This window comes from Sciurus carolinensis (genome assembly GCF_902686445.1).
Source record: "Sciurus carolinensis chromosome 19 unlocalized genomic scaffold, mSciCar1.2 SUPER_34, whole genome shotgun sequence".
Lineage (NCBI taxonomy): Eukaryota > Metazoa > Chordata > Mammalia > Rodentia > Sciuridae > Sciurus > Sciurus carolinensis.
This window is the reverse complement of record NW_025920112.1, coordinates 4,393,357-4,408,619: the sequence shown is the minus strand read 5'-3', so window position 1 is coordinate 4,408,619 and position 15,263 is coordinate 4,393,357. Positions and strand designations below refer to the sequence as shown.

General features: G+C 44.5%; 2 protein-coding genes across 2 annotated transcripts; both read left to right on the top strand.

The window, feature by feature from the left end:
- Window positions 1–1,169: 1,169 nt before the first annotated feature.
- On the top strand, window positions 1,170–2,129 carry LOC124973501 (olfactory receptor 6T1-like). The gene has a single exon (XM_047537405.1). It carries the CDS (start codon window positions 1,170–1,172, stop codon window positions 2,127–2,129), a length of 960 nt encoding a protein of 319 aa, XP_047393361.1.
- Window positions 2,130–8,996: 6,867 nt separating this feature from the next.
- On the top strand, window positions 8,997–10,070 carry LOC124973395 (olfactory receptor 2A12-like). Its single transcript, XM_047537339.1, has one exon. The coding sequence runs from the start codon at window positions 8,997–8,999 to the stop codon at window positions 9,957–9,959; it is 963 nt and encodes a 320-aa protein (XP_047393295.1). The 3' UTR covers window positions 9,960–10,070.
- The last annotated feature ends 5,193 nt before the right edge of the window (window positions 10,071–15,263 follow it).

Genomic DNA, 15,263 nt, shown 5'->3' with positions numbered 1-15,263 from the left:
ATAAACTAATAAATATTTGACTCGTAAAAGCATCCAAAGCTAAAATCTAATTAGACACAAGAGCTTGTCTTATTGCTTGTCTTATTGCAGCACTGGCCTTTGTGATCAAATTTTCCACTAGCCTCTAGCAGCATCAAAAAGTAGTCTATCACCACTCTATCAAAAAGTAGTGATAAAAATATCCACCCTCCTGCGGTCAGCTCTCCAATGCCTGTCAGTATCAATTTTTTGTTTTTATGGCAATTTGGAATTTGAAATCACTCCTCATTTCAACCTCTATTCTTATCTTCAGTTGATTAGCTTGATAACATAAATATTTCAAAGTGACAATTTGGTAAGTATAAAGCTTTCTGCAACAAGGTTCCTGTTTTCTCTGTACTTCTGGACCTTGATTTCTGAACAAGTGAATAATCTTAGGCTCTTATTGTTTCTCATAAAAAAGCATAATCTCAGGCTCAATTCCTCTCCCCTCTTCCCGAACATTTGCTTTACCTGTCTAAATTCTAAGATGAGAATAAGCAACAGTGATATTTTTAAAAGTTATATTTTGTAATACTTTCTTTTACTTTTGAATACTCTGTTAACATTTAATGCACAATGACACCTGATTCCCTGGGGAGTTGGCATGAGGCTGACTTTAACTATTTCAGTGGCCAATTTGACAATGTCAGCTGGTACTCAGGGTCATCAGCCTATTTTGTGATCCATGGATAGTTGTGTTTTTTCAGCATTCTTCCTTCTCAATGCATCTATGCATTAATGTAGAGTTGGACTTGGTCACAGCTGTGCCTGTCAGCACTGTAAATAAACACTTTGCCTCTTAATCAGGTGGGGGCACTGTACTAGGTCCTTGCAGCTGTCCACAGACTTGAGAGGGCTGGCTTCCCCACCACAAGAGGTTTACAGCTTTCCTAAGGAGAAGTGGAAGTTGTCACAGAGTCACCATGAGACTGATTCTTATTAGGAAGGTGTCCCAGGTCTGAGTTCTTTTATCTTTCCTGGCTCATCTCAGGACCTATTTGGACACTGGAAAAATCATCTTCTTCCATTATGATTCCCTCCATAAAAACAAAAGGTGTTCAATCCACAAAGGCAGGGTGCCTCCAGGATGAGATGTAAGGAATGGCAATGACCCCCCTTTCCTTCCCAGCAGGTGGAAGTGAAGCTGCATGGATGGCCGCAACAGGACCAGGGTCACTGAGTTCATCCTGCTTGGGTTTCAGAATGAGAAACCCGCGGACATTCTTCTTTTCTCCGCCTTCCTGCTCATGTACCTGATCTCTCTGGTCGGCAACACCCTGATCATCCTTCTGGTGTGCTGGGACCACCGCCTGCACTCACCCATGTACTTCTTCGTGGCCAACCTCGCCTTCCTCGAGGTGGCCATCACCTCCACGGTGGTGCCTGAGATGCTGGCCAGCACGTTTTCCCTCACCAGAGCCATCTCCTTCGTGGGCTGCCTCACGCAGTCTTTCTTCTACTTCCTCCTGGGGTCCACGGAGTTCTTCCTCCTGGCGGTCACGTCCTTGGACCGCTACGTTGCCATCTGCAATCCGCTGCGGTACGCGCTCATCATGAACAGACGGACGTGCGCGGCGCTGCTTCTGGGGTCCTACGTGGGCGCCTTTCTGTCCATTCTGGCGCCGTCAGTTTTAACGGCCCCTCTGCCGTTCTGCGGGCCCAACGTGGTGAATCACTTCTTCTGCGACAGCGCCCCGTTGCTGAAGCTGGTCTGTGCTGACACCTCTCCGGCCGAGCTGGCCGACTTCGTGTCGTCGGCGGTGCTGCTCCTGGGCTCCCTGCTCCTAACCGGGGTGTCCTACACCTGCATCATCACCACGGTGCTCAGGATGCCCTCGGCGCAGGGGCGGCGCAAGGCCTTCTCCACCTGCGCCTCGCACATCACGGTGGTGACGCTGTACTACGGCAGCTCCATCTTCATCTACGTGCGCCCCAGGAAGGGTGGCGTGATGGCTGTGAACAAGTTCGCCACCGTGCTGAACACCATCGTGACGCCCATGCTGAACCCCTTCATATACAGTCTGCGCAACGAGAAAGTGAAAGGTTCGCTCCGAGACGCCCTGGGGAAGTACCCAGGCAGGCTGGGGACAGCGAGGTGCCGAAGGTGACCTCCACCAAGGCGTCCTTAGCTCGACTGCAGAAGCCCTTGTCCTCTAACTGCTCAGAGCTAACAGTCCAGGTGAGGGGTAACCGACCTCCCAATGCCTGTGCAGACTCCCCAGCAGAGGCCGACAGATGGGTGGAGACTGAGAGAATGTAAGACACATGCCGCATTCATAAGGCATGCCTCAGCCCCGAGGAAAGAAGCCAGAGACCTACGGCGCGTGCATTTGGTCTGATCCCATTGCTCCCCGTCTCTTTGGGCTCTCACTGCTTCCTCACTGGGGACCTGTGGGTACCCGGCTCCTCTCTGACTTTGAAAACCTGGCTCTCCTCTTCTAATAGGAAGGAGTCCTAGTAATCTTTTCCTCGCCTTCTGGTCTCCCCCAGTAGCATCTCTTCACTTCCCAGAAAGCTTTCTAGGGGCACGCTCTCCCAGCGTCCGATCACTGCTGCCCACGGAAGGAAAGCTGGCCTTCTCACCTGTACGAAGTCTGGAAGTCACCGTTTTATTCCGATACTGTCATGAGCAAAACCCCCAAATACAATTAGGGGGCAGTGGGTGGCCGTCAACTCGGGAAGAAAAGCCTCTAGAGCAGCCACCAGCTTGCAGATGGGGAGGGTGGGGGAAGGTGGCAGTGGGGCAGCTGGCACCAGCAGCTCCCTCCTGCTCACCATTCCCAGGTAAGGTGGCTCTCTTCATCTCCCAGGGAGCTGCACCCCCTGGAGCTCCCACCTCAAACACGACTTGCCTTTATTTGAAACTGTATCACACTCCCTATTGCAATTGGTTGGTGAATTTTATTTCCTATAATACAGAATTTACAGAATAGGACATTCATGTGACTGTTATTATTTGTACTTCTGGTGCCGGCTGTTTTACTATGCTTCTGTTAGTTGAGAAGGAGAGATTAAATAATATAATTTAAGTCATTTTGGGTTTGTTAATGCAACTGAAAAAAATTCTTGTACTTGTAAATTAAATCTATCTGAATCTGTGAAATATCTTCTGCAAATGCAGGATTTTGTATTACTCACTTGTGGGTGTAATTTGAAAGTGTCCAAAAATGTATAAAAGTTCACAGATTTTTATTTCAAAATGTTTCCATTTTCCTGAAAATGTTTCCATTTTCCTGAAACTTTCAAATAAAACTCAAAAGTGTTCCAGGAAAAATCACCATATAACTGCTTCAAGATTGAAGATCAATTCAGCTATTTATCAACAGGATAACAAAATTTTATAGATGAAAGAGATATCTGAAATGCCTTATTCCAACTTGCTACGTGGTGGAGATGAGAAGGGAGGTCTGAGGCCAAGGGCAAGCGAGGCAGGGGTGTGTGGAGCGCAGAGCTTCAGTCGTTATTTCGCTAGCCTAATATGTATTTTCATCCTGTTAAGCTTCAAGACTACTCACAGATATTAATGAGAGTCAGTGTAGACCACCTAGGCAAATGTGGAAAGAACATGGGGGAGAGTGATAAATAAAACACAAGGCGATAGATGGTTTATTTGTCAATACCACAGTTTTACATGTAGATGCACATGGAGGTTCCAAGTTAATATTTATGTATATCTTTTGTATGCAAAAATGGATCCATACACGATAACTTTCTTGGGGCTCAATGCACATAACATAAACTCTGTTTTCACTGTCGCAGGGCACAGTCCAGTGGCCTTAGGTGCATTTACCTGTGGGCGACTGTCCCCACCATCCCTGTCCAGAGACATGCATCCTTTCAAAATGGAACTCCACACCCACTGGGACAGAGAGCCTGCAGCCCTCATGCCACCGGCCACGGGGGGCAGGTGGTGCCTCCAGTAAGGGCAAGCAATGCCTGCCATCTTGCATCTGGTTAGGTTACTAGCATACAGTTCAAGGTTTATTGCTGTTGCAGCTTATGTCAGAATTTCTTTCCTTTTAAAAGGCTACATAAGCACACACACACACACACACACACTCCTTTGTTATCCTGCTTTCTGCCAATGAACTCAGATTCCCAAGGGTATTCCACCATTTGGTTATGAGGAATAATGGTTCTGTAGTCATTGGTTTACAAACACCTGTTTGAGTCCCTGTTTCAAGTCCTTTAAGTACATACCAGTGGTTAAAGTGTCCTGCCACAGGTGATTCTACATTTAATTATTTAAAACTGACAGATATTTGCATTTGACTTTGAGGACCCTCATACTGTCACCACTAGCAGTGCTCAGGGGCTTCAACTTATCCACATCCTGTGAACACTTGTTATTCTCTGGTTTGGGGTCTTTTTGAATAACTAGCATCCTTTTGGATGTGAAGTGATGTCTCATTAAGCTTTGGATTTGCATCCCCTCTATTATGAGTGATGTTAAACATACTTCGATGTGCCTGTTGGTCATTTGTATATCTTCTTGGGGGAAAGTCTGTTGGAGTCTTTTGCCCATTTTTGATTTGGATAGCTATTCTTAGTTGACTTGTTTGCTTTATTGAGTTTTCGTGAGTTCCTTACAGTTTCTTAATGTGACTTCCTTACAGATATAGGACTTGCAAGTAATCATTTCCATTCCATGGACTGCCTTTTCACCATGCTGATGGTGTCCTTTGATAGCAGTTTTTAATTTGGTGAAACACAATTTACTTCCTTTTTTCCTTTTGATACCTGTTATTTTGATGTCCTATCAGGAAATCCTTGCCAAATCCAATGCATAAAGTATTTTATCTTGATTTTCTAAGAGTTTCATAGTTTTACATGTGGAAGCTAAAAAAAAAAAAAATGATTTCATAGAAGTAGAGAACAGAGTAGTGGTCACCAGAGGCTGGGTAGGGGAGGAGGGAGGAGGAAAGAGGGGAACAGGGATAATGGGAGCCAAACTAGGTAGACAGAAGGAACAGGTTCTAGTGCTCTGCAGCATTAGAGGATGACTTCAGTTTATTAAAAAAAAAAAATTAGTGTTCTATAGGAACTAGAAGAGAGGTGTTTAAAGAATATCGATACAAAGAAAAAACAAACATTTAAGAAGATGCTAATTACCCTGATTTGATTATTACTCATTGTACACATGTAGTGAAATATCATACTGTATCCCATGAACATGTACAATTTAAAAATAAAAGTGTTTTGAGGGGAAAAAAAGAGTTTACAGGTTTTAGCTCATAGGTTTGTAGGCCATCTCTGACCCGCTTTGATAATTTTAATACGTGATGCAAGACCTGCATGCGCCTTCATTCTCTTGCATGTGGCTATGCAGTTATCTCAGCCCAGGGTCCTCTTCCAGGTCAAAGTCTTGCCGCACTAACTGAAAATGATACACACGACTCTGATTACTCTATGGATCATGCCCTATGCCTTTGTCACTGAGTCCATTTCTGTATAATTGAAAGGCATTTGTCAGTAGAAAATGTGAGTCTTCCAACTTCCTTATCTTCACCCCTTGAGGCTGTTTTAGCTACCCAGGTTACCTTAAGATTATATGTGAATTTCGGCATAGATTTTTCCCTGATAGAAAACTGATATGGTTTAGATTAGGGATTCCCCCAAAAGCTCATGTGTAAGAAAATTCGAGAAACTTAGAGGTGAAATGACTAGATTATGAGAATCTTAACCTACTCCACGGATCAGTGCACTTGAATGGATTACAGTGCGCTCAGTCCTGCAGAGAGGGAGTTGGGAGCCACTACAGCTGGAGAGGGGGCTGCGTTGTGTGTTCCCATCCCTCATGCTCACAGGCACACGTGGTGAGATTGTGTGACTAAAGAGCAAAGCAAACTTTGATGGCCATAGGGACACTCAGAACTACACGCAGTGGATTATCAACGTGGGGGGTCAGTGCGCTCTCCAAGGCTGGTCACAGGATAGTGTGCAGCCACACTGACCCCTGTTGAGTGTGGCAGTTCACTGAGTTGGTGTTATGCAGAAAAAAGAAACACTCAGGTGTTCAGCAAGGAAGGGCTCGTGCTGCACACACACACACCCCACAGGACAGCCGCAGGTCTCCCAAGCCTTTCCACCACACGTGGAACAGAATCTGAAGTCCCCAGTCCTGTGGGACACCCGCCTGCTGCCGCAGTCGGCGGCTCTCCAGCCTGCGTGCACCTCTTTCTTCCTTCGCCCCAGTCCTAGGACAGGAGCTGGTGGCTCAGGGCTGTGCGCTTGCCACTCTGCCCTGGAGTAACGCTTCCTCATCCGCAGGCATCCTCAGTTCCTCCCGGTCTCCTCTCAGCCAGGGCGACATTAGGACGTCTTTGCTTGGCTTTGATCAAGGCTGGTATTTCTGTCATTCTTTATTTTATTCAGCTGTGATTTGTAGTGGTAATCACTGCATGGTAATACGATGGTGCAAACGCGGGTACAGGTGAGGCCTTTCTGTCCCTTGGGGTCTACGATTCATGAGCATCTTGTATCTGATCATAACTTTGCCCTCGTGCCCTATAATTCTGTCTGGAGCTAATTTGATCCTCAAAACTCCACTTTAAAAGGGAACAGGTAATAGTAACAACAACAAAGGCCATTATTTATTCACTTACACAGAACTAAGTCAATTGTTCTGCTGTGTGATTCAAGTCAGCTGAAGGGTCATTACAGAAAGTCTAGCCTTGGGTTTGTTCTCCCAAACGAGTGTCTTTCTCTTACCAGTCCTCTTGCTTTGGAGGTGGCATGGGTCTGATCACAAAAGACTCATCAGCATTTAAGTGACATACCATTTCTTTGTTAATTATACTACTTATATTTATAACAATTGAATTCACCTAAGACTTTACAAAATTTCTGTTCAGAAAATTTGTATGTCTTGAAATACATCATTAACACATTAGTTTTAAATTTTTTGGATTTAAAATTCCAGATTAAGATGTTTCTCTCTGAGAAGTAATGGAGTTAACATGTGGCACCATACATAGGAAATTAAAGTTGCATTAATGAGTTGTCTGCATCAGAAGTGAGAGGCACAATAATTAATTAGTTTTTATTTTTTACGTGAAGTTAACTGGTTCCCTTTGGGATTCAACTAAAACTTCGCTGTTAATATAGTTGACTCAGAACTCAGATTTATGATGCCTGGAAAACATCTTCCATTATTTCACCCTCATTCTCTGCAGCATATGCAATATGAAGTCGGGAAGAGTAAGGAAGGGAATGAGAGACTGTGAATGCTTCTAGGCTAAATTAATAACACGAAATCAGCTCTGTGGATCAAGCCCGGGTCCTCTCATTCTTTGTGACCTGAGTCCCACAGTGCTGAGGGGCACCTTGGGAAGAGAGACGATTTCTGGCGAGGTTAGCTGTGATAAGCCCCAGGGGCTGGGGAAGCCCTGCTTCTCATGCCAGCTCTTCAGGGGAAGATGGGAAGCCTTGATCCTTTTTCAGGATGATTCATTTACAAGGTGCCTAGTACCAGCTATGGATGAACAGGTTCCTAACCTCGAAAGGAAGGCAGTCAGGGAGTCCCCTCCCCAAGGTCCCCCCTCCCTGTGGGCACCCTCCGGTTCCTCTCTCCCTCTGTACTTCTCTTACTGCAAAGTGGCTTGTTCCCACTTACCCTCCCCCGTGTGCTGCTTGGTGTCAAGTGGTCCTGCTCACTGATCAAGTTAGGCTGTGCACACAACGGAAAGATGCTGAACAGAGAATAGATGGAAAATCCAGAAATGTCCTTCAAAAGGGAAGTGACAAAGGGGGATTTTAAGCAGGACTAGAAATGGGAGTTACTGGAGACAGGAGTGGTGTCTAAGTCTATGTGAACCTCAAGCTCCACGTTTTATGACTTAGACACTGCTGTGACCAAAAATATTCTCAGAGCTGGGCACAGTGGCTCACAAGTTTGTTTCCAGCAACTCAGGAGGCTAAGGCAAGAGGATCACAAGTTCAAACCAGCCTCAGAAACTTGGTGAGACCCTGTCTCTAAATCCCCAGTTCCAAAAAAAAAAAAAAACCTCAGGAACAGGACTGGGAATGGGAATGTAGCTCAGTGGTAGAGTACTTGCCACTTGCCTAGAAAGCATGGGGCTCTGACTTTGATCTCCAGCACTGGGGAAAAAAAAAAAAAAAAAAAACCCAGAAGCTTTGTTTGTTTCCCTTCAGTGCCGTGTGCATGCTAGCATTTATGTGTCTTAGAAGGCATTCTGCCTTCGTACAACCAGCCCACAGCTTCTGCTTCAGCACAAGCAGCAACATGAAATCCACATTTTCTTAAAGTTTACAAGAAGTGTGTTGCTGCAGATGTGGGCATGTTTGCAAAACACAGTCCTGTAAAACCATTCTGACACTGCTTAATCACGGAGCCTGGGTTTGAAATGACAGTATTATATCCTCTGAGATCATGACTAGCAATTCCTAGAAATTCAAAAGCTCCAGTGTTTGGAGAATTCACTATATTATTTTTACTAATACTGAGGTAGTTGAAACAGACAAATTCGCTGTAGTATTCCACATATATGAGGTGATAATTCATTTTCCTTAGGGATCAGGAAGAAAAAAACTATTCTTGATAAAGGAAAGCTATTCTGTCATTTCTGGTTTTTAGTGTAGTTGGAGGAGAATGGAATTATGTTCAACCTTCAAATTTTCAATTTGTGATGTCAGGCAAGTCACTTCATTTTACTGAACCTATTTTGAGGAAATGAATAAAAACATTTGATTAGAAAATATAGAAGTGCACTGGACGCATGGAAATAGTGAGTAGAGGTGGGTGGAGTTCTCAGCTTGCGGCCTGCAGACCCCCGGGGCAGGCAGGCCACCAGCTGAGAGGTGGGCCTTTGGAGCTGTTCTGATGTCCAAGATTTCACCAGCGAGTCCCACTTCAGTTTAAAACGCTCTGTCTTTGGCAGTGGAGCTAAGAGCAGGGGCAGCGGCCTGACCCCAGGGTTCCCTCTAGAAACGGCTGCCTTCTCCTAGTGGCCAGCATGCGACAGGCCAATGCCAGCGCCGTCTCTGAGCTGGTGCTGGTGGGCTTTTCCACTCACCCCTGGGCCGAGCTCCCGCTCTTCCTCCTGTTCTCTCTGGTCTACCTGACGAGCTGCTTCGGGAACACGGCGGTGGTCACGTTGGTGGTCCTCGATGCCTCTCTGCAGTCGCCCATGTACTTCTTCCTTTGTCACCTGGCTTTCCTGAACGTGTTCTTCAGCACGGTGGTGGTCCCCAAGATGCTCTTCAACTTCCTCGCCAGCAGGAGGGTTATCTCCTACGCCTTCTGCCTTGCTCAGACCTACCTCACCCTGTTCCTCGAGTGCACGGAGTGCTTCCTCCTGGCAGTGATGGCTCTGGACCGCTACGTGGCCGTCTGCCACCCGCTGCGCTACCTGCTGCTCATGAGCTGGCCGGCGTGCGCGGCGCTGGCGCTGGGCGCCTGGGCGCTCGGCTTTTTCGCCTCGGTGGTGCCGCTCTACTGCGTCATCCTCCCACTCTGCGGTCCTTACGTGGTCGACTACCTTTTCTGTGAGCTGCCGGTCCTTCTGCACCTGTTCTGTGCGGACACGACGCTGCAGGAGACCATGATGGCGGTAGGGGGCGCTGGGACGGTGCTGGTCCCCTTCGTCCTCATTCTCCTCTCCTACCTTCGCATCCTGCTGGCCGTGCTGAGGGTAGACTCCGCGGAGGGCAGGAGAAGAGCCTTCTCCACCTGCACGTCCCACCTGGCTGTGGTGACCATCTACTACGGGACGGGGCTGATCAGGTACTTGAGGCCCAAGTCCCTGTACTCAGCGGAGGGGGACAAGCTCATCTCCCTGTTCTACGCGGTCATCAACCCCATGCTGAATCCTTTCATTTACAGCCTGAGGAACAAGGAGGTGCAGGGAGCCCTGGAGAGGGTGACCGGCAGATCCAGGGCAGCGCGAGAGCCACTCGCCGCGCTCCTTAGACGCTAGCCACCTGCCCACTTGCGTCCTCGGTCTGCGCACATCCATGAGGCTGACCATCGTGGGAGTCCAATCTGGCAGCCTGGACTTCGGCGCACCTCCGCAGGGCGTCCAGCTCCGTTTCCCCTCCCATAGGGACCTGTGGAGCCGGTCACTATGGAGGCACGGCGCCGCTGGCTGCGCTGTCGCTGCATACCCAGGACTGCCCTGCAGACCCTGCCCTCCCTGGCCCCCGTGTCTTCTCTCTGTGAAGCCTCCGGCTGTGCGGAGGTGGCACGCCTGTTCCCACGGCGGCTCCGCTGTGGGGTCCCAGTCTGAAGGTGCGTCTCCGCTCTTTCAGAAGTAAAAGAATGCAGTGAAAATTGTGAAGTACATGTTTTATTCAACATCAAAAGACAATATATTTAAAGCTCTCAATTATAATTTTTAAAGAATAGATGTCTTATTTTTATTTATCTAAATTTTTACCCATTTTGAATGATTTAAGAAAAGCATGTGCTTTTCTTAACTTTAAAATGAAAAGAAATTCTTTTCAGATGGAAGATAGCTCACAAGAATAAATAACAGTAATTTCATCAATTTACTTTTTATATATCTAAGTATATTGACTACAATATAATAAAAAGTGGAATTTCCAAGGGCCACATACTAATTTTTTAGTTACTAAGATTGCTGAATTTGGAGACAGACTGCAGATTTAATTTCAGTTTCCAACAATTAGTTGTTCTACGTCCTTTTCAAATAACTTCTCTGAGCATACATTTCTTATTTGGAAACTCAGGAAATGTAATGATACTTATAATTTTGTACAGGTAGACCAACATGGTCCTCCTAGACTCTGTGACACTGATTTGGAACACCAGGCAGTTTGGATCCTCTGACGTTTTCTATCTGCTAGTGAGTGAGAACAATTTCATATTGCATCCATGGCTACATTTCCACTAGACATCCTATTTATTTATTTTGGTACTGGGGACTGAATCCAGGGACACTGAGCCACATCCCCAACCCATTTTATTTTATTTTATTTTAGTTCATTTTTATTTTGAGACAGGGTCTTGCTAAGTTGCTTAGGGCCTCACTAATTGCTGAGGTTGCCCTCAGACTGGGTACTTCCTGCCACAATCTCCCCAGCTGCTGGAATAACAGGCCTGTACAACCCCCGCCCCAGCTTACATAGACATCATTTAAGACTGTCTTTACTGACCACTGTTGGGAGCTGATGTCCCCATTGAAGTGGGTATTCTTTCTAAGGCCAGGTAGTGTACTCAAAACAACCTTGAGGTTCTAAATGTAAGGAGGTTAAATGTAGGACCCAGTTAACCCAGGCACATCTGCACCCTGGAGATAACTAGCAGCTCATCCCTGTGCCAATGCACATAGATGTCTTAAGAAGACATTTAATACTAAAATATCCAAGAATCTGGACTTGTTCTTGTGCAACAAATTTGATTATATTATATATGCAATGCCACAAGAGAAGAAAAGAAGCAAATGTTTTTAACATGGAGTGAGACAGTAAGTGCCGAATTGATACATCTATGCCTCCATCACAACATTGTACAAACATGGTTTTGTGTGTCCCAAATTCTACATTTACATTTTACAGTGACTGTATGTGGATGGCTATTTTTTTTTTTTTTTTGCAATTGAATATAGCATTTATTCTACTTGAAACTGGAAGCTTAATAACCAGATGGTCAATTCTCAATTTGTCAGCAGGAGCTAAGATACTTTTTTTAAAAAATTGTTTTATGTGTTCTAATTAGTTGTACATGATAGTAGAATGCATTTACACATCTTAATAAATCATACATAAATGGAGTATAATTTCTCACTTTTCTGATTGTACATGTTGTAGGATCACATCAGTCATGCAGTTATATGTACCTGAGGTAATAATGTCTGTTTCACTCTACTCTCCTTCCTAATCCCATACCCCTTCCCCTCCCTTCACTCTCCTCTACCTAATGTAAAGTAACTCTGTTTCCCCTAGTGCTGTCCCCCCTTATTGAGACTTAGCATCCATGTATCAGAGAAAACATTCAGTCTTTGTTTTTTGGGGTTTGGCTTATTTCGCTTAGCATGATATTCTCCAGCTCCATCCATTTACCAGCAAATGCCATAATTTCATTCTTCTTTGTATATATGTACCTATGATTTCTTTACCCATTCGTCTCTTTAAGGGCATCTAGGTTGGTTCCACAGCTTAACTATTGTGAATTGAGCTGCTATAAACATTGATGTGACTGTGTCACTGTAGCTGATTTGAAATCCTTTGAGTATAAGTTGAAGAGTAGGATTACTAGGTCACCTTGTCTCTGTGATGACCGCGAGCTTTTCCATCTTACTGATACTATTGAACATGACATCTCCTCTTGCTCTTAGAGTTACTGCTCTAGCTAATGAACAATCCTGAGGAAAAACACTGGGTATAGAATCAGAGACCCAAGGAAAATCCTGACTCAAACCTAAGTTTGTAAGCATTAGTGCCTGTTTTATTCACCTTGAATTTAATAACTGCATCATTCTTAATTCATGAAAATTGGTAAATTTATAGTTTTAATGAAGTTTCCCCAAATAACTCATAGTACAAAAAGAAAAAATGCAGGAATGTTATATGATGTTGTGGAAGGGATAACCAACAACCTGGAGTCACAGTGAAAACACTGTGGCATTTAACTTAACACTGTGTTGGTGAAATGAGTTTCAAATAGCACCAGATGAGTTAACTGTGAACGCACAGACTTGGTTTAATATAAATCAATAATTGACTGAAAGGTCGCATTTTCAGAGAGCCCGTAATTATAAGCCACAGTATGTTTCATCTAAATTCAGTACAATTAAATGTTTGGCTATTTCTAAGTGAAAAATCCATTTATTTTCCAGTGATTAGCTTTGCTTGTTAGTTTTAGTCTCACATAAAAAACACAACATATATTAATTTAATTTCTTATATGATAACCTCTGTTAAAAATCTTTCTGAAAAAAAAAACTGATTTTGATTAAATTTTGCACTTCATCCTGTAAAGACCTAATTAGTTCACTCTCACTTTTGGTCAGAGCAAACACTGCACTCACATAAAAAGTAAACCTTGGACTGGTTATTGATGAAATGTGTCTATGAAAATTTAAACAATTTTGCAAACAAATCTATTCCTGGGAATCAGACGAGAAGGGGGTGGAGGAAAAGGTGTGTTTATGGGAGGGTGGTGGGGAGAAGTCAGTTCCCTGGGGACTAATTAAAGGATGTGCGCTCCCTGTTCCCAGAATCTTCATGAGATCACAGCAGAAGTTGTTTATTGTTTTGTTTTGTTTTGTTTTGTTTAGTACTGGGGCTTGAACTCAGGGGCACGCAACCACTGAGCCACCTCCCCAGTCCTACTTTGTGTTTTATTAGAGACAGGGTCTCACTGAGTTGCTAAGTGCCTCACTTTTGCTGAGGCTGGCTTTGAACTCCTGATCCTCCTGTCTCAGCCTCCCAAACTGCTGGGATTACAGGCATGTGGCCACTGTGACCAACTAGAAGATGCCTCTTGATTTTAACTCATTCCCAACACATGAATGAAGGTGACATTTTAGGGGTCTAAGTGGGATACTGCAACTTTAAGCGGTCAGTTTCATCAGTTGAGATGAACTGAATAATCAAGTAAATTTGCTCATTTGTTCAAATGTATTAAAAAAAATTAAAAGCCCACTAAATTGTTTCTAGCATACAAAGAGGGCAGATATGGTGTGTGTGTGTATGTGTGTGTAAAATATATGGACTTAATCAGTTCTTTGGTGTGGGTTCTGATCAAGTAAAAATTTAATGTCTTAATATTTGGAAACAACAACAACAACAACAAAAAACAGCATCTTTCAGCATTGCTCTACAAATCATCTTCATCTCCAATAGTAAATATGTGTAGTCACAAAATATTGTGTATCTCTTCCTTCGTTTTCAATAAAATACTTTTATTTTCAATAAAATATTTCATAATTTGTCTTTTCCCAGTTTGAATGTCACACTTGACAAATGAAATTGTACAAACTGCACACAACTTGATGCTTTTACATATGAACATACTGCAAAATTGCTAAGTCATTCTGATCCATTTTTGTCCCTGGTGAGAACGTCAAGATCCCCTCAGAGATGTCCAGGTAAAACCATCGTCACCAGGTGCCTTGCACTCCATGCAGACCTGCTCTTCTGAAGCTGTGAGCTAGCCAGCATCGCCCCATTTCCACCTGGGCAGCCCCGGACTGCTCCTCTGTCCCACACATTTGACTTTTCAAACAGCACCTGGGCTCACGCGAGGTCTGTCTTTCTGTGTTTCATGAGTAGGACCTTCTTCAGCCTCGTCCATGTTGCTACAAATAGCAGAATTAATTCTTTTTGTGACTAAGCAGCATTACACACATGTGCCTACATACACCATAAACCTCTCTCCTTTATAAGCAGGAAAGTAAAGTGTCCATGGGCCCTTAGCCTCCTTAATTCATTTGATCAGCCAGCTCATCTCAACTAGATCAGTTGATTGCATTTAAAGATCCAGACTGTTTAAACCTTTATTTGTATGTGTGAGAATGCTGAGACCAAAATTAAGAAATTTCTTCCCTACTATGATCTCATTAAGATTTCTGGGAAAACCATGCAATCTTTAATTAATGCAGAAAGTTTCCCACAAATGATCCTTAGAGAAGCTGGCTTCCCTCCACATCTTCCCACAATAGCACTTTCTTGGCCATGTTTAAATTTGCTGTGGTTCCAGGAACAGAGTTGTTTGCAGAGTCCATATATTGTCCACAGTCAGTCTGACATTCCATGTTGATGTGACTTTATTCAGGCCTTCTGATCCCACACACAGGTTTCCACACCCTTAAAACCATCTGCATCAGCCTCTGCTTGGATGTGGGAAGGATTAAGTGGAGACATTAAGTCCTCTGGGCCTCATAGTTACCTAACATGGATAGGACCTCCAACTTATATGCACACTACCTGCTCTTGAAAGAAGAACTTTAATTCCAAGGAAGTGTCAGTTCTCCAACAAAGGTCAGGACAGCTGTCTGAAAGTTATACTCTTTCCCCCATTTCCTCAGGGCATCCCCTGGCTGGAGCACTGACCGCAAGAGCAGGACATGATGTCAGTGTGCACTTGCATAAGTAAGGTGGTGACCCTTAGTACAAACCAGTGGTAGCACAGCGCTCAGCAGGTCCCCTGATGCAGCCACTGCCACAGGAACCACCTAGATTTGAGATTGGGGAGCATTTATGTGCGTGTGTCTGCAGCTGCTGCAGGTGGTATCACAGATTAGACATCCACATCTCAC